The sequence below is a fragment of the Agelaius phoeniceus genome, chromosome 16 (assembly GCF_051311805.1).
Source record: "Agelaius phoeniceus isolate bAgePho1 chromosome 16, bAgePho1.hap1, whole genome shotgun sequence".
Classification (NCBI taxonomy): domain Eukaryota; kingdom Metazoa; phylum Chordata; class Aves; order Passeriformes; family Icteridae; genus Agelaius; species Agelaius phoeniceus.
The window spans coordinates 8,013,159-8,031,209 of record NC_135280.1 but is presented as its reverse complement, the minus strand read 5'-3'; the positions used below and the strand labels follow the sequence as shown (position 1 = coordinate 8,031,209).

The 18,051-nt window shown below is 43.0% G+C and overlaps 1 protein-coding gene across 1 annotated transcript; it reads right to left on the bottom strand.

The window, feature by feature from the left end:
- Window positions 1-52: 52 nt before the first annotated feature.
- Window positions 53-14,944, bottom strand: TMC7 (transmembrane channel like 7). Its single transcript, XM_054643926.2, has 16 exons — window positions 14,845-14,944; window positions 14,426-14,666; window positions 12,137-12,285; window positions 11,620-11,787; window positions 11,355-11,440; window positions 10,699-10,844; window positions 10,022-10,169; window positions 8,403-8,573; window positions 6,731-6,888; window positions 5,758-5,875; window positions 5,023-5,120; window positions 4,522-4,705; window positions 3,593-3,723; window positions 3,168-3,323; window positions 2,339-2,417; window positions 53-1,189 (listed from the first exon to the last, which is right to left on the bottom strand). Exons 1-16 carry the CDS (start codon window positions 14,894-14,896, stop codon window positions 1,136-1,138), a joined length of 2,139 nt encoding a protein of 712 aa, XP_054499901.1. The 5' UTR covers window positions 14,897-14,944; the 3' UTR covers window positions 53-1,135.
- Between the last annotated feature and the right edge of the window lie 3,107 nt (window positions 14,945-18,051).

Below are 18,051 nucleotides of genomic sequence, written 5' to 3'. Positions count from 1 at the left end.
CGAGAGCTGAGGGCGGCCCCCACAGGCACAGCGAGAGAACGGCACCAGGCGGTATGGTAAAATAAATAGCGTTTATTGAACGGTCATTCCTTTAAAATGAACACAGAAAACATTCCAAAATATTATATTAAAAAGATAGTGTCTCACATTAACTAAGAGCGGACTAATGCAGATTTCAAACAATAAAAGTTTTGTACAAGAAATCCTTAATCACAATCTTTAAATAAAGGACTGGGTTAGTAGCCTACAGGGACACACGGTTGTCTGATACACATGGTCCCAGCAGTTCAGGTAAGACAGAGAAAATGAGAAATTAAGGGGTACTGACACACTATTTCCAACCAAAAATTTAACCCTGAAATATTCACATTTTAAAACACATAGACCAGTAGTCAAGATGTTCATACAAGAATAAAACACAAACAATAATGACTTAAAACGTTTAAAAAAATCCCAAAAAGGCCCCTCCACAGCAGCAAGGCTGGTGCCCCAGCAGTGCTGTGCCTGCTGGCTTCTTCCTACCCCAAGTGTTTATTCAGAGCTTTCTTATCAGTTTGTTATCTCTGAACCATTTTATGATCAGTTATCCAGTGTTCAATTGCCCTACTTCAGAGCAGCATAAATAGCAAACCCTCACCTCTAAAAGTATTTAGAAGACTGATTTCAAACCCATGCCATATTTTCTTTTCCTATGCACTATTTCAACATACTTCCATACATACTTATTTTTTAAAACCAAAGCAAATGAAAGGCATTGAAAACATATAAAACCATACCTTTTTCCTCTCTCATGATTCTTATAGTGTAATGTGTAAAAACAATACAAAAAGGTTTCAGTTCTGATCACATTTTACCCAAACTCCCTGAAAAAATAGGGATCAAATCCCAACAACCCTGAAGCTGTATGAGTGTTAAAGTATCCTTTTTTGAACAGCTCTAACACAGTATAAATCAGCTGAATTTCCAAGTTTTGGAAACATTAAGCCTCAGACCACAAGCACCCATTACACAGACCACAGTCCCAGAGTGTCAGTCAGCTGCTCAGGTTTTAGAAGCTGCAAATGCTTCTGCTATTATCTTCTTTTTCTGGGAGTTTCAGGAAGTCAAGTTCTTTTGGCTTGTGTGGTTTTCAAGGTTACTTCTGTGCTTCTGTTATTTTTCTGATTAGGAACATCTTGTCACGACTCTCCTGGAAAGACAGAAGAACAAGAATGCTCCACATGAAGAGTGTTAATACAAGTCATCTACAACAGCTCATTTCTTCATTAGAAATAGATGCATTCACCAATTGTACTCCCCCAGCACACTCTCAACTGCCTGAACAATTTCAAGCTCACAATGGCCTTAACTTCATTTATCTCACCTCAGGTTACACATGAACAGTTCTGCATTGAGCCTCATAAAAACATCTCACACACCTCAAAATTTAAAACCACGCTTCCAGGAAGCTGAACAAGAGCAAGCAAACGAAAATAAAAATCACAGAAGAATTTTTAGAATTCCCAGCCGATTTGTGAACCCTTCAAAAAGCAGGAAGGCTTTTGTTCCTAAATTCCTCACTCCTGAAAAAGGTCCCCCCAGTAAGTGTTTTTCTGCACACAGGTTGTTAAATGCCATATGTAAAAGAAGCACATATCCAGAAATGGGCTATTTAATAAGAAAGTGAGAAGTCTCACTGCTGAGGCTGAGTCCTGACTCCAGCAGTTTGTCAGACCACAGCACACAAATGCTGCCAAACCTGGCAGTGGCTTTGGATGGCCACAAAGCAGCATTTCTGCACTGGCACCCTTCTCCAAAGGGCTCTCAGTGCTGACTTGTTCCACTTTCAGTACCTGCTCAAGCACTTCCAGGCCTACACTCCAGAACAAGACCAAAAAGATGCAGCAGAAATATAGGCCTGGAGGGCAGGGTAAGGAGTTGGGCACCTGTTTGTGAAGGCAGAGAAGGAAACAGAAGTGGAGGTTGTGCAAGATGGTGGAGAGGACAGAAAACACAGGATTCAGGTTCTTTGGCAGAAAAAAAACCAACATATAATTGGATTTAAATAAGACAATAGATGAAAAACAGGGACACAGCTTCTCAGGGGCACATCTCTTGCGTGTGTGTTGCCTGATATAACCAGACTTTGTTGCAGTTGCAGCTGGTACCCAAGAAAATCAATTCCACTGAGAAATACCACAATGCTTTGGTTATTTTTTCTGGGTAATTTGTAAAACATTCTTTACTGCCTGTTGCAAACACCAAATATCCAGGAGACTATGAAAACCAATATTCCTCTCATTTCTGTACCCCTAAAGTTCTCTTTGTTGTGTGAGTAAAGTGGTGGGTCAGATCTTACCAAAACCAGTTGTTCTCTCAGCTGCTCAACCGCTCGTTTGTGTGCTTGAGCCAAGGCAATAACGTAGAACATAATGATGCTGTAAACAACAAACAAAAAGGGAGGACTTGAGATTTCCCATGTATGTAATAACAAGCTCAGTTCAGGAGAACACATAAATGTGTCCTACAAAAAGGAAGGGCTGGGTGGAGTCCTAAATAAGCCACAAGCATAGAAGTTTTAGAAAGCATCAGCTAATAAGGCTCCAAAATTTGCAAACAGTTTAGTTAAAATGAAATGCAAAAAACTCCATTTAAACTTAAGAAAAACACTCCTTTTTATTGGAAAACTGACCAGACCCTGGAACAGTGTTGTGCAGTCTGTATCTTTGGAGATACTGAAAATATAACTGGGTATGGTTCCTGCTATAGTTGACTCTGTTTTGAACAGGAGAATTGGGTTAGACTCTCTCTACAGGTGGCATCCAACCTTAAAAATACTCTGATTCTACACTGAATTTTATCTTCCAGAATGACTGCTTTGGGAGTTTTGTTTTTTCAGACTAGGGTTTGTGGATAGGAGCAGTGATCACAGGGCTTACATACAGTACTAATTTGCAGAGGATTCACAGTTAACATTTTTGAGAAGGACATTGTTGAATATGGGATGTGCAAGAGGAACAAAGCTGATGAGTGTGAACACATGGGCAAAGACATAAGGGCTGAGGATTCCTATGGGTTTTGATGCTTTTGACTGCAAATGGAAAATCTGGCCTAACAGATGCTTGATATGAGTTCAGTAAGCAAGGAAATGAAGCTGCATAAGGGAATCAAATCTCCCCAGTACTCACCAAAGGATCACAAAAAAAGGCACTGCAAAGGCTTCTGATGAAATGCCAAAAAGGAACTGCTGCAGACCTGTTGGAAACTGAAGTATTGTATCTGGAATGACTTCCCATGAAGTGTTAAAATGCCTGAACGGCCCACATGCCTTGGAAGAGGGAATACTGTCAAAGAAGCAGAACAGAAAGGTATTACACCAAAATGTAAAGATAAAATAATCCAGCACAAACCCAGCAGCAGTTTGGTGATGCAGTAAAAGTGTCCTATGTCTATAAAACTGTAATTTTTGTTTATATGAACTAAGCTGTAAGTTTATGTGTTATACCCTATAGATTTTATTCCATTAATCATTCTAAAGCTGTGTGTCTGCTTTTACAGAACTGACAAGCTTTGAATAAGTGTCAGCTTCACAGAACTTAAAGTTGTCACTTACCGTGCTATGCTGAACCCCAGAGGGACAAAAGCCAAGAGGAGCCCAATCAACAGCACCACCAAGAAGAAAAAGTTGGAACTTGATGCCCTTATAGGCTTTGCTGCAGGTTTGCTTGTGTGTTTCAAAACAATCTGAAGAGGGAAGGTGAGTAAAACTGTTACCAGTACATCTATCTAGATATACACCCAAATATACTTCCCCTAGCAACTGAATTTTCCATTCTCTAATGTGCCACCAGCACCACACAACCACCTCCTTTGATATGTATGGCCTGGGAAGGGCTAAGACAAGGTTGCCACACATTTTGGTATAAGTCAATATCTCCTAATTTGTGTAAGAATTTGATCCAGAGGACCTCACACACTTGCACAGATTTGGTGTATGACCCATGGCACTGCTGTTGGCTTTGTTCAGCCACATCTTCTCTGGATACATCCCCTCTTGCTAAAGTATCAGCAAGAACTGGAGGCACAGAAGGAGCTGTGTGGTCACTGAGCAAAACTTCTGATAGTCAGAAATCACACAAATGTCTGACTCAGCTTGGATTTTCCATTTTGCTCCCAAATTTTTAGCAGTTTTGCAAAATTTTCTCCAAGTTCTAAGCTGTGTTGCTAGTAAATAGACTACTGCAGGAAAGTCTTATAAACTAGCTTTGTTACATAAAAAGCTTTTCTTTTTAAAAAAAAGGCAAATAATTTGAGAAGTAGTAATTGAAACGTGGCTTTGCTTGATTTAAAGGCAAAATTCTACTGTCTGTTAAAAGACCAAAACCTTACTGAAAATGGAATATCATTGGCTCATTCCATCCACTGCATCCACAGATGGTTTTGGGTTTTTTGTTGGTTTTAAATCACCTGCATATCTATATGCCTGCATTACAAACACCACAGAGATGTACTCAATTCTTATCAAGCACGTGCCCTCATTACCTTTTTAACATAGAAGATGATGAAGTATTTTATAGTTGCTATTGCAGGGAGAAGTGGTGAAAAGAAGGTTCCAATGAAGCAAATAGTCTGCCCATAAATGATTTCCAGGACATTGTCAGAAATTCCAAATTCCTTATGTCCAAACCACTGAACAAGCTTGCAAGAGCAATGAGTAACTAACAACCTGAAACCAAAGAATATTTTTAGTCCTAAACTGAAGTTGTAGAATTTAGATGCATTCTAACACATTTGAAACACACACAACTTAACATTTAAGCATAAGACAACATAACAGAAAAGGTCTGAAGAAAAAAGCTCTCAAATATCAAAACCTATACAGCCATGTGAATAGCAAACAGGTGCTCAAACCACCAGAAATATGTTTATGCTTTATTTTAAAACTTTATTTTGGCTAGCAATATGGGGAAAGTAAAGCAGAAAAAATAAAATGCGTTTCATATGTCATTTGTAAAAATATGCTCAAAAAGCAGAGATACATACATTCTGGGGAAGTCTGCAAACAGGGCCACAGCAAGAATTACAATAAAATCAAACATCATCAGTTTGTACATTTCTCGCCCAACATCAGATTCCCAGCACTATAAAAACAAGTCAGGAAAAACAAGATTAGCAGTCTAAATAAACAAAGTGAAAAAGCAATAATCATCTCAGTTAACACCATGAAGGTTCAAATGCTATTAAGTCCAATTTCTAAAATATTCAAGTGTTTTAAAGTTCCCATGCCAAGCTTTTCACTTTTTGGGTTTTTTTTGGTTTTGTTTGTTTGTTTGATTTTGAGGTTTTTCTGTGAGGTGGGGCAGGAGGAGGGAAGTGTGTGGCTGGGTGTGTTTGGTTTGGTTTTGATGGTTGGGGTTTTTTTGGGGGGGGGAGGGGGGGTGGGGTTATTTCAAGGAAAACCCATTTGCCTTAATGCCACAAAAGGCAGTAGCACAACATCTGCAAAACACAGCTACCTCAGACAATCCTCATGGTGGACAGGTCTGTGCTAAGGAATCATCTGACACTGCATTAACTCTAATCAGAGTTTTAGACAAGCAAAGGATATATGTGTAACAACTGTACTGGTTTGCACTGAGCAGTGGGAATCAACACCAGGTATAGCAAGAACAGCAACCCCAGGGCTCCTACTGAACACCTCCAGACAAGCAACTCTCATGGAAAACAAATCTCCCTTCACAAGCTCAGATGATTAAACACCAAGATAAATCTGCTTACAGGATAGAGTTTGTAATTGTATCCACAGGGCTTACACTTGTCACTGCCACAGTCGGAGATTTGACTCCACAGTGAGAACAAGAGAACGCCAATATTGGCCAACCGCACGAAGACACACCTGCAAGAAAGGCAAAACCTGGCTCCAAATGTGCCAAAAAAAAGCCATTTAACACTTGGCTCACCTTGTGCAGGAGTCCAAGGAAGCCTTAAAACACAGAAGGGTCATGCAGACCTTTAACAGGGCAGCCAGCCAGATAATAAACACATTTCTTTCCTTAGCTGTAAGTTAAAATTGCTTTTGACCTTCCCAGCTTTAGGCTACAGTTCCTTGTTTCTTTTCTCAATAGTGTTCCTAGATCAGTCATTTCAGCTGCAGATCTTGATGCTGCAATGGGTTGCCATTCCCTCAGGTACCGTTCTGTGTGCAGCATTTCCATTTCATGTAGCTTCAGGCCTTCTGAAGCACATGGCCAAATCACAAATACAAAGCATGGACTTGCAGAGTTCAGGTGCTTCAACCCAGATCTTACTGCCTTAAGCTGCCAAACACCAGCTCTTACACTGACACATCTTACCCCAAATCTTTTAACTTCTGCCTTGAGCAAAGCTGTGCCTCAGTCACTGCTGTACACTCACTTTTGCTCATTCAGGGAACTGCTGCACGCAAAGCAGTGAATCCACAGCTCTGCAGCCACAAGTTCTCTACTGACTATTTATTCTGGTTGAAGATGTCCAGACCACACAGCTAAATGGGACCAAGAAGAAAACTTGGACACTGAGATGATTGCACTGTACTGTCATCAAAACATATTGTTCCCAGATTTAAAGTTTCCAACTAAACATTGGCCAAACAATGCCTCCTTGGTTTCCAGTGCCAGCTTCTCTGCTTCTTGATGTTTCAATGTTACAATATATATAGCCTACCAAGAACAAGTTGTTGAAACATCCAAAGCCACAATAAAAACATCTTTACCTCATGAGTGTCAGCTTGATTTCAAAGGCTGGTGTATACTCTTCAAATTTGATCAGAAATGCAAAGATCAGAGGAGCGATGAAGTTGGCCAGTGTGATCACCATGGAAGGCAAATACTGCACTAAGAGATTAACCTGGGAGTTTGCATTGCCAATGTCCTGCAGGAGAAGAGATGAGGCAAACACATTGCTTAGGGCAACACACCTTCCTGAGTGTGCTGTCTCCAGCCACACACAGCCTGCCTTGCCCAGGATCCAGGCAGTGTCTTTTACTCTGTCTTCATCCTCCACTAACATTTGCATTGGCAATAAGAATCAACACCAGGTGTAACATGAATGGCAAACCCAGGGCTGATTCTGAATACCTCCAGACAAGCAAATTTCATGGAGAACAAATCTCTATCCTTTATATGGGCCTGATCACTGCTATCTCTGCAGTTTGCTGCTACACACCCTTGCTTTCTCCTGCTCCTTTCATCAGGAACTCCCTCCCCCTCCAGGTGAGAGCATTTCTGTACTTCCTCAAAGCTTCTGTTTAAAGAGGTTCAACTCACCAAGGTTTGTGTCTGACCGTTGCTAACCAGCACCAAGGCTACCAGGTTTTACAGCTATTCCAAGTGCAGACACTTTTCAATTTATTCTTGCTGGTGCCAAGCAACTCCCCTGACTTTCCTACCATCCTGACAAGCTCCTCTAACTGCTCGTTAAGACAAGGTCAAGATATCAGCCCTTCTACTTAAAGCCCACAGTAAGTGAAGCTGTTCTTGAAGCTGTTCAGTGTTGTGCAGTCCTCTTCTCTGCCCTCAAATAGTATCTCTGACACATAAACTCATTTAGCCCCCATTTCCTGCTTTTGTCCCAGCAATCCTGGCAGTTTACAGAAGTTCAGAGTTAGGTCCACCATGAGCACGACGTTCCTTGTGAACAGCTAAGTCCATCACACCAGGAACTTACACAGAAGAGAGAAAAATGGTGGTCCCCATTTCTACCAGACTAATCAAACACTGGGGTCCTACAGAGAAGTCAATTACTTTTGTGAAGCTGTCACAACCAGAAGCTTGTCTGCTTTGTTCTGCTTCTGAACCACTCTTTCCATCTGCTTGTCCTGCCAGAGGTGAAACCAACTCAACCTGATTCTTTCTGCTAGTGATGCAAGAACCTTTGCTTCTGAAACCTGCTGTGTGATCAAAGCCTTCCTGTTTCCCCACACAGGGTAACTCAAGCCACAAGACAGATCACAATCTTCACTCTGCCTTCCCCTGAAGTGCATTTTTGCAGCTGACAGCAAACCAGATCACGTGAAACTGATCATGATGAAGTTTGATTTAACCAGGTCAGTTCTTCCAGCCAGTTCACTGTCCAGACCCAGCAGGTCAGTGAGGTGACCATAGTTACAAGGGAAAGGCAGTGAGGGCTGCTCTTCTTGTCAGCTCCAAGGCACTCAACACTGAAGCCTCTGCAATGGGAGACATTACTGGGGAGGCTGTTTTGGCACATGGTTCTTAATCTTTCCTGCTCTCTTCTACTAAAAAAATTCTAAGTCTGTAGAAAGCATTTTCAGATCCCTGCATGAAAAGTGCTATATTAAGATACTTGACTCTTTCACAATAGTTCCTCTTGCTGTAATCACCAGCCTTGACCAAAACTGTTCTAGTGTCATTTCTTATACTCACATTGGAGTTTTCTTGAGAGAAGACAGTTACTCTATAAATTGAGTAAAAACATCCTGATAAAATGGCAATGACAATTATATTTATAAATATTCTCAGAGAGTAGATGCGTAGCTTTTCTTCCATTCTCCTCTCAGCTATTTTTTGCTTCAGTTTTTCTTCCTGCAAGTCCGACTACAAAGAAAAGAAAAAAGAGATGCAGTTTTTTTGATGCAGCATACAACACTTAACACCATGTCTTCTCCCCCTCAGAAGTGCAAATCTGTAGCCTGTTCCAGGAGAGTCACTCCAGTGCCTGCCCAAGCACACAGAACAGAGTGTGTTTGCTTTGACAAAACAGATCCATGCAGGAATGGAAGCCCCTGTGTGCTCAGCCTCCTCAAGCTGAGGGCTCCATAGCCAAAGACAAGTGCCCTGCAATCCTCTTGTCTCTACTGTATCAGTAACACATTTCCTTGAGGACAGACAGTTTGCCTGTTTGTTGAGAGAGCCTGATCTCAGCTTGAAACTAAACTCTGAAATGGGTAAGCCAGTCACTCATCTCATTACTTCTGCAGGTAAGTAACCAGCCCTCACCATTATGGCTCAAAATTCCTTCTACTCTTTGTGAAGGAAAACTGGGGGATGGCACTGAAAGAAGGAAGTACAGTCTTAAACAGCTTGTCATGTAAACTTGGTGTATTTCACCTTAAGTGACATGAAAATACAGTATCTCCTGTGAAGGCAATTTAACCTGGGCAAACCAACATAACACCTATATGAGAGTATTTTCTGAGGATTTATGTCCATCAAACTAATATTAAGGGGCTAGTTCTTCTAAGATGCACGTTCTGGAGGCAAAAGTGTAGCAAGTGAAAGAGGTTCTGATTCTATGATGAAAATAGATGACTGTGAACTTCATTAGAGCAGAAAGCAACTCACTGTAATTTATGAAGTCTGTAATTACTGCTTTGTGGTTTGAAGTGGAAGCATCTTCTCAAAGGTAATATTTTCACTACACAAATCTCTGCTTCCAGTGTACAGAGAGCAAAAAGAAGGTCCTTGTTTTACCAAAAGAACCTTTCAGACTTTTTTCAGAGCTTTATGATTTGGGAAATCTATAGCATTTTGTATGTGCATGTCTGCCAAAGACACCTAGTGAGAATTTTTCAGTATCTTCTTACTGCAACATTACTCTCGAGCAGTACAAAGAGCACAATCTGAATTTTATTTCTCCCCAAACTACTCCTAACTGCCCTGCATGCTTAAATCCCAGAACACTCCAACTCATCCCTGCAGGGTATTGCCTGCAGCTGGGACAGCTTTTCCTGTTGGACTAGGCAGAAACTAACACAGGAAGCAGGACTGGAGTGTGAGGAAGAGGCAGATAAGAAAAGCAGCTACAGGCTGGCGTGGGTCCCCAGTGCATGGGGGAAGGGCCAGCAACATCCGAGCCAATCCTTCTCACGCTGCACAACTCCAGCTACCTAGAAAGCATGCAAGAGGATGTGGGCTGCACCCCCAAAACAAGCAACTGCAATCCTTCTTAACTTTATTCTCTTATCTGCAAAACTGCACAACATCTCTTTTTTAGCCATCTAAGCTGTATGAAACCATAAGCACAAAAAGCAGAAGTTACTCACCTGGAGCTCATATTGCAAACTGCGATGTTTCAGCCGGGCTGCACTTGGATCTGTAATGCAGAAGTCCCAGCCCGCAAAGACTTTGTTACAGTAACTCTGAAATGGATCTGCATTGTGCACTAAGTTTTGCTTAAAGCCTTCCACAGACCTAGAGAAAAATTTGTGAGAAGATGTATTTTATGCACAGGAAAAACACACACAAGGAGCCTGGCTGATCAAAGACCACCACAGTGAGCAAACTGTTACCTTTGCTTAGTACCAGCCACTGTTTGGGACTCTTTGAGTGTGAGATTCTGCAGCAGCTGACCCTGACTGATACAGGTTATTCTCACCTACTCTTCACCACAGTCACACCTTCTCACCTCACCCAGACTCAGCAAAGGAAACAGATGGCACAAATAAAACTCAACCAGAAACCCCTAAAAGAAATCCTCCAACAAATTCACTATAGTTGAGGGCCTTTTACTTATAGGTATGCATACATATGAAAAACTGGTACTTCAAATTGTTTTCTTTTTCCCAAGCACTCCAAAGGCTACTGAGGCACTGCATCCTCAGGCAAAAGACTCCCCATTTCCACACAAACAGCTCTAGAAAACAATATGTTCCCTTCAAGAAGGAATACAATCTAAACTGTGCAACAAGTAACAGTAAATAAACAACACCAACATCTTTACCTCTTTATTATCCAGAGCAAACATAAGGCAAGGTAGGCAAATGTAGCCAGCAGGTATGCGAGTGGCAAATTGTACCTCCTGATACTGATCCATACAGCATCTATTGAGTAATAGCCATAAAACAAAATTGTCACTTCAAGGAATCCCTGTGAAAATGAAGTTGAAATAGAATTTGCAACAGCAGCAACAACTGCCCCATAAAATCCAACATGGAATTAAGCAAGTAAATTTTGTAAATTTAAAATTAGGGTCCCCAGCAAGGTACAAGTTTGTAGCTTCTAAATATTGCCATTGCCTCTACCAAACTGTAGTGCAAGCACTGTGTGCTTAAAATCCCTCCCCTCTCCAATCAAAGAGCTGCAGGACACAGACACTGGGACCCTACATAGTGAGCACAATAGGCAGTGTGCTCCAGAATAATAAAGGGTAGCAGCTGGGGAGGAGAGGCACAGGCTGCAGCACGTGGCCAGACAGGCCTTGTGCTCACTCAGTAGAAGTCATTTTGAAAACTGCCCTTCTCAGAGATAACATACCCCAGTGGTGCATATGCCTTGTCATTTCTCAAAGTTATCAAAGCTTCATTCCACAAGTAATTTTTTTTAAGTTTTAAATGTTACATGAGACACTTAATTAAAAAAACCCAACTAATTACTTACAGTGCCACTGAGCAAATCTTTGAGGTAAGTATAGAAGTACACAAGTCCCTTGTTACCACTAGGTTTATAAATTGTGCAGATATCATCTGTCAAAAGAAAGGTATGAAAAGTCACTCAAATGGTAATGCCCGCTGAACTGCAAGACCACATTAATTCAAACATGCTACACTCTTATAAAAAGGCTTTCTTTTTTTTCTGGGAGGTGGAGAAGAAGCTGATGGAAAGGGGGAATCTTACAACAGCTGTACATAGAGAAGATGTTTACCTATGTTCTTTGGAGAAATGTAAGCAATGGTACTGTTGAATAGTCCATATTTAGAAATTATGGTGGGAAGAATAACAAAACTGAACATCAGGATAAAAATTATGAAGTTCAGCAGGACCAGAAAGCGCAGGAAGGAGAAGTAGGACTGGATGCCAGTACCAAATTTCCCTGTGAATAAAAGAAACGTGTGCCAATAATTAAGATGATAAAACCATTGAAAATACAGAGAGAGCAGATTATAAAATCAGTTTCACTAAACCAAAGAAACATGGTTAAAGCTAGTTTTAAGTACTATGGACTTTTAGCAATATAACTGAAATGCAGGTTGGACATATTAATAATTTTTTCCAATATATTTCCTTCTATCATATAATGGATTTTACATTCAGCAATAATAAGGAAAGAAAGTAACTTCTTAAGCACATATAGTTATAGCTGAAACTATGCTCACACAGGTAAAACTGCCAATAACAGAAGGAACTTTCCAGAGGAGAAATGGACATCAGACAAGAAATACCTTCTATGCTGCGAATATCATGTCGCCAAAGCACCAGGTAAGATGACAAGCCCTTGACTTCACTGACTGCTTTCTTCAGTGATTTACTGCTAGTTCTTCTCCACTTCTCCCATCTGGATAAACGTTCTGTTTCAGCCTGCTGATAGTCCCTAAGAATCCAGAAATACAGTTACTGAGCACAAGAAATAATTTTTCACTCCATGTAACAGGGCTTAGCAGGATGGAGCCTGCCCACAGCCTTCAGGGGAACAGCTGCAGACACACAAGCTCTCCCCATCTGATCTTGCTGACAATGGCAACATCAACTTAATTCAAATAGGGCAAGCTGTCTCATGAAAAACACTCACCTCTCTTGGAGAAAAAACAAATAAACAAAGAAAAAAGCCCCAACAAAACAAAACAAAATTGACAACAATAGCTTTTTGAAATATTTGCTGGAAAGTGCCAATTCAATGAATTTGAGAAAATATTTTTTGCCACCACCTCTGGGGATGCACTGTTCGAATAACAAGCTGCAAACAAACACTGAGAATGTGCCACTGTCTGTAATTTTTAACCACTCACTTATGGATTTTCATACTATATGAATACATTTGCATTTTTAAAAATGCTGCCTGGTCAGCAACAGCATCAAGGAAAATTCTGAGTGGCTCAGAGTTTTTATTTTGTTGTTTCTTTTAAAAAAACCTTTATACCAGACAAAACTTCACAGAAATATAGCTTGAAAATGGACTTGTATGAAGCAAATTCTTTTCCAGCCTCTGATGCCACTGAAGAAGGGCAGCAGTTAAGTACCCATGAGGACATGATGCTGTGGTACCAAGGTTTCAGTTTTAAGACTTGTAGTCAATCCTACTCATGTGCCCAAGGGATGCACTGCCATGTGTGCTCTGTCTTGGCTGTTTCCTCATGACTTGAGCATTTTGGCAGGAATTCAAATTAAACCTATACAAACAATCAAGCAGGCAGCAGATGACCTCAGCTTTAAGAGCAAATACAGCTCCTCTCAAGAGATTTCATTCTGTGGAAACTACAGGCTGCAGTTTGCAGTGTTTTAACTCTGTAGAACTGTCTGGCCCATGCTCGGTTTGCATTGTAAATAGAAGCGTGGGCTGCACATTCATCTGAGTTACAGAAGTTGAGTGTTCAGCTCTCAGGACGTTTGTGCCAAGCACTTTGTGCTGGCAGCTGCTGCACAAATGCAGATCACTGATCTGTAGAAGCGCCAGGAAGCCCCACCAGAACCTCTCAGCGCTAACATGTGTAAACAAGCCTGGGACATTGCAACTCCACTCCTCCCTCCAGTTCCTTTTTCTTGAAGAGCTGAACTTTAGATACCCAACTTCAAATAAAAATTCAAGGTCTCAAGCACTTTCCTTTACCGTGACCTAGATCTTCTACTGTTTCTGGTGTACAGCCTATAGAGTTAAACTCCAGGGTCAGGCTGTTTGCCACTGCTCTTGCAATAGAGTAGCTCTTGTTCTCCCTGGAGCACCAGACATTAATTGTACTTCCACCTCTCTTCTGGTTCATAACTAGAACCTGCACCCGACTAGAACCTGTACTGAACCAATGTACCTGATTTAAAGGTGGAGCTGTAGTCTGACAGTGCAAAACCACATCCTGTATCCTCTATCCTCAAAGCAGCTTTCAGCCCAGCACTGAGACGTGAGACAACGAGCACTGAAATTCAGGCGGGGCAAAGCAAGGTCTTTGCAATCCCTCCCTCCGGGGGGTTACCACCCGGGGGGCAGGAACAGCCCACAGAAAAGAGTCATTTAAAAAGGAATGGGGCGGGGGGAGAACATAAAAAGAATCAAAGGTCCTGGGAAGCTTCCTATCGACTGTACAGAACCACAGCAGAGAGCGAGCACTGCCTTGTGTAAGAGTAGCTAAGCAGACTCAAGAGCAGCAGCACTCGCATAGCAGCGGGGGGAGGTGTGTGTGTTCAAGCACATAACTCACAGTGACCCTTGAAAGCACAAAACCCTGAGGGGAAAAAAATACCAAAAATCCAAAACGAAAAACAGTGAGAAACCGCGTTTGTTTGCTACAGATAATTCCCAGTTTTGCCTAATTTCTTCCAATTCAACCCACTTCTGTCCCCAGTCAGCCACACCCTCGTGCCAGCCAAGAGCACTCGGGCACCTTCTTGTCAGAATCACATGCCACAGGGTGAAACAGATACAGCCAAACCCAGTTCTCCTTCACCCTTCCAGCGCACCTGGGTTATGTTTAGGAAAAAGTCATTTAAAAAACCAAATCAAGGAAGAAACGCGTAAAATTAACCTTGCTCTCCTCTTCTCTGCCATGCACACCGGGCGCTCTCGGGCAGGGCGCTCAGCCGCTTCGCCCGTCTCCTGCGGCAGCGCCCGGGCCGCGTCCCCGCGGCTGCCGGCGGTGCCCAGCGGGGCCGGCCGGCGCTCCTGGGTGCCCCAGCGGCGCCTCCGCGCCGACTGGCAGCTGGGCAGCTCCTGGAGGAAATCCACAGGTGCGGCGCCGTGCGGCTCCTCGGCGAGCAGAGAGAGCCCTGCGAGGGAGAGACGGGCGCTGCGAGTCGGGGGTCGCGGCACCAGGGCAGCCGGGACCCCGCAGCGCCCGAGGGGCGAGCGAGGGCAGCGCCGCTGCTCCGCTCCCGCGCCGTGCCTCCATCCCCCCCCGCCACCTGCGGCCGTGCTGCCGCCGCCCCGCCTGCCCCGCGCCCTCACCGCCGCCGTCCCGCTGCCATCCCGGCCCCGCGGCGGCCCCCAGCCCGCTCATGGCTGCGGGGGAAGCCGGAGCCCCGCGCCGGCGCTGCCGTTTCCGGGCGGCGGCTGCCGGGAGTGGGGCGAGGCTGCCCCGGGGCCGCCTTCCCCCGGCCCCCGCCCGCCGGGGGCGCCCGCAGCCAACAGGATCGCATTTTGGGGCAGCAGCGTCTTTCTGTTCCTCTTAGCCCAGGCTTGTTTTAAACTCTCCGTGAAGATCCACAGCAGGGTGTAAAGGCTCCTGCTGCCATCAGCCGCCCTCTGCGCTAGAAGGGGCTCACGCGTCCCAGGTGTGGGCTGGGGGTGTTCTGGCTGTGGGTATCTCTCACCGATGTTTGGCTTGGAAAATAGTTTAGTTTCAATGTCTTCCGTCAGTATTAACTGTCCGTGCTGGTGTTGGGTGCTGTAAAAACTTACAAACTCCGATACTTTGTCAACTCTCATTAGGTCACAAGCCCCAACTCACAGCTTGTTCTGGGGCTGGACAAAGTGGCGCAGGCTGCAGTGGAAACAACACACCTTTACTCTTGAATGTGAAAACTTGGTGTGAACTGGAGCAAATAAAGTCAGTAGATGCTGAACCTTTTTTCCATCTGAGAGCAAGGCGTGGGTTTTGTGTGAACTTGTAGAAAACGTCTCAGAGAGACTTATTTCTTGGAACAATTCTTGCCTTTTGTGTGGAAATAACAGCATGTGTGACAAATAAAGACTTGAAACCTTCAGAAGCTCAAAAGCCTTACGTGGAGGGGAAAAATTATTTCTAGCCTTTCTTACTTTATTCTACTGATAGTTAAAAGATAACCAGATTTTTCTGAACATTCTTAATGCACTTTCTGCAGTAGTTTTAAAAATAAGTCATTATTAGGCTTCAGAATGCTGAATCAGACATAAATGAGCATGTTTCTTCTTTTAGCTGTGTCATCAGCTCAGATATGTTTTTCAAGTTGCTTTGCTAGCAACAATCTATGTAGGTAATCTGTTTTCATAATAAAACCATAAAATGTTGTTGATAAAAATAAAAGTTCCCAAAGTAATTTAGATTTTGGTGTTTGTAATCTGTTCACCAGCAGAGGTGAAAGGTATATCTTAAGGGGAATTGTTGTGAAATACACACATGGAATTAAGCACAGCAACTTCCTTATTGCATTGAATGGCTTAAAAAACCAACAAAGAAACACACCATGGAGGTGCTCTTGCCTTCGTGCTGGCAGGTTTATCTTTGACAGTTGGACTTGATTATCTCAAAGGTATCTTCCAGCCTTGATGGTTCTACGGATTCTATAACTAATACGGATTTTTAGCAATTTTTGATGAGAACAACATATAACTTGCCCTCATCCTTCTATGACTCATTCTGGAGACCTATTACTTTTTTCCCTTCTCCTTTTCAGAGATTTCAGAGATCAGGATGGTCTTTGCCAGGTGGGATTTTTTCCTATAGCAAAGGCTGATGCTGTGAGTGTCGGCAGGATCGGGGTGTTGGTGACAAAGCTGGACACCTCAGTGTTACACATTTGCACAGGTGATTGTGGTTCCTGGGTTGAGTGCCACATTTCATGGGATTCATTTAAACAACTCCCAGCTGATCATTCTGAAAAACTCAAGGGATGGAAAATCAAGCTCCTCAGCAGCATTCCTGAAAAATCATTTAGTGTTGTTGAGCATTCGTGCTGAGCGTGTGATTCATGTGCTGGATGAGAATGTGCATTTGTACCCACTGTTACTGGTGCCTTGAAGCCACCCAAGCATGGGCTGGCTTTGTGTGGCCCTAAATAGGAATATTTACAGGGTACAGCTGCCCTGGGGTGTCATCTGGGGTGGCAGTTTCACTTTTTATTTATGTTTCTTTTTTTACCATGAAGAATACAAAGAGGAAAGGTGAACAATACACTTGAGGTTAATGAGACTGTTTCTGAAACTCTGTGTTCTAAAGAAGTATTGTGTTAATGATCCCATGAGAACAAATTTAAATAAAGTTTGGAGGAATTGAAACAAAATTGACTTCCCCAGGAATTTTGTGAGAACATTCTTTAATGGTTTTTTTTTTTTTTTCAGTTGAGAAAGCTTTTATGACACTTGGAAATGTTTCAATGAAGTTTATGGATCACAGCAATCCCAGGTGGAAAAACAGGAAGACAGACATGCTGGGGAGGAGAGAATGGATGATTCTACCAGAGCACAACAGTCAGATGCAGGGAATGCAGTAAGTTCCACTTGTATATCATTTGTCCAGTGTTCCTTATCCACAAAAGCAGCAGCTCTGTCTGTGCTGAGCATGGAAGCCAGTGCCATGTTCTGTTTCCCAGGATGTTGGAGAAAGGTCTGTCACGTTTAGTAACACCATCCATTTCCAGGACAATTTTTCTTTTGTGTCATTCCTCTTCCTAATGCCACATCTCAAAAATGCTTCTAAGCATTCAGGGAAGTTCTGAGTGATTGCTTTAATTTTGGGGGATCTCATGTTTCACTACCCTGGTAGCTTGTGCTGTGGCCTGTGCATCGTGCAGGCAGCTCTGGGGCAGTACAGGAGATCTGCAGACAGGTCCTCTGCAGCCATCCCAGGAATGTTGCTTAGGGCAAAACCTAATCTTAAAGCAGCATTAGAAAACTCACTTGAGTCTATGTAGAATGTGTCTGGTACAGGATAAACACGTTTTACTGAGTTCAGGAGCTGGAAAAGCACTGGTCATTTGGTAAAAGTCAGCAGTTACACCAGCACAGCTTCTGAACACAGAGCAGATTGATTTATCACCAGTTCCCTGCTGGCATTAATCCGAAGGCTGACAGGGGCATTTTTCATCTGTTTGCATTTTTAGTCTTGCTGACCAGAGAAGTTACTTAGGAATGGTTGGTAGAAGTCTGAAGATGTGTGGTTTTCTGGGGAGATAAAATATGCCAAAATGGCATAAGAAGCTATATCAACACAGAAGCAGCTGGGGGGGGGTCTGTAATCTATACAGTATTAGCAAAAAGGAAAAAGGCAGGCCACAGGTGTGGGACAGCAGAGCCAGCCTTTTCCTTACCCTGTTTCCTGCTTTGTCTGTGCCCACCCAGTGGTGGCTCTTTGGCCCCTTAATTCAGTTTGAGGATGCTCCTGCTCCAAAGCATTGGCCTTTGGGAAGGGCCCTGGCAGTGCCTGCAGTGTGCTGGGGGATCCCTGAGTGCAGCTGC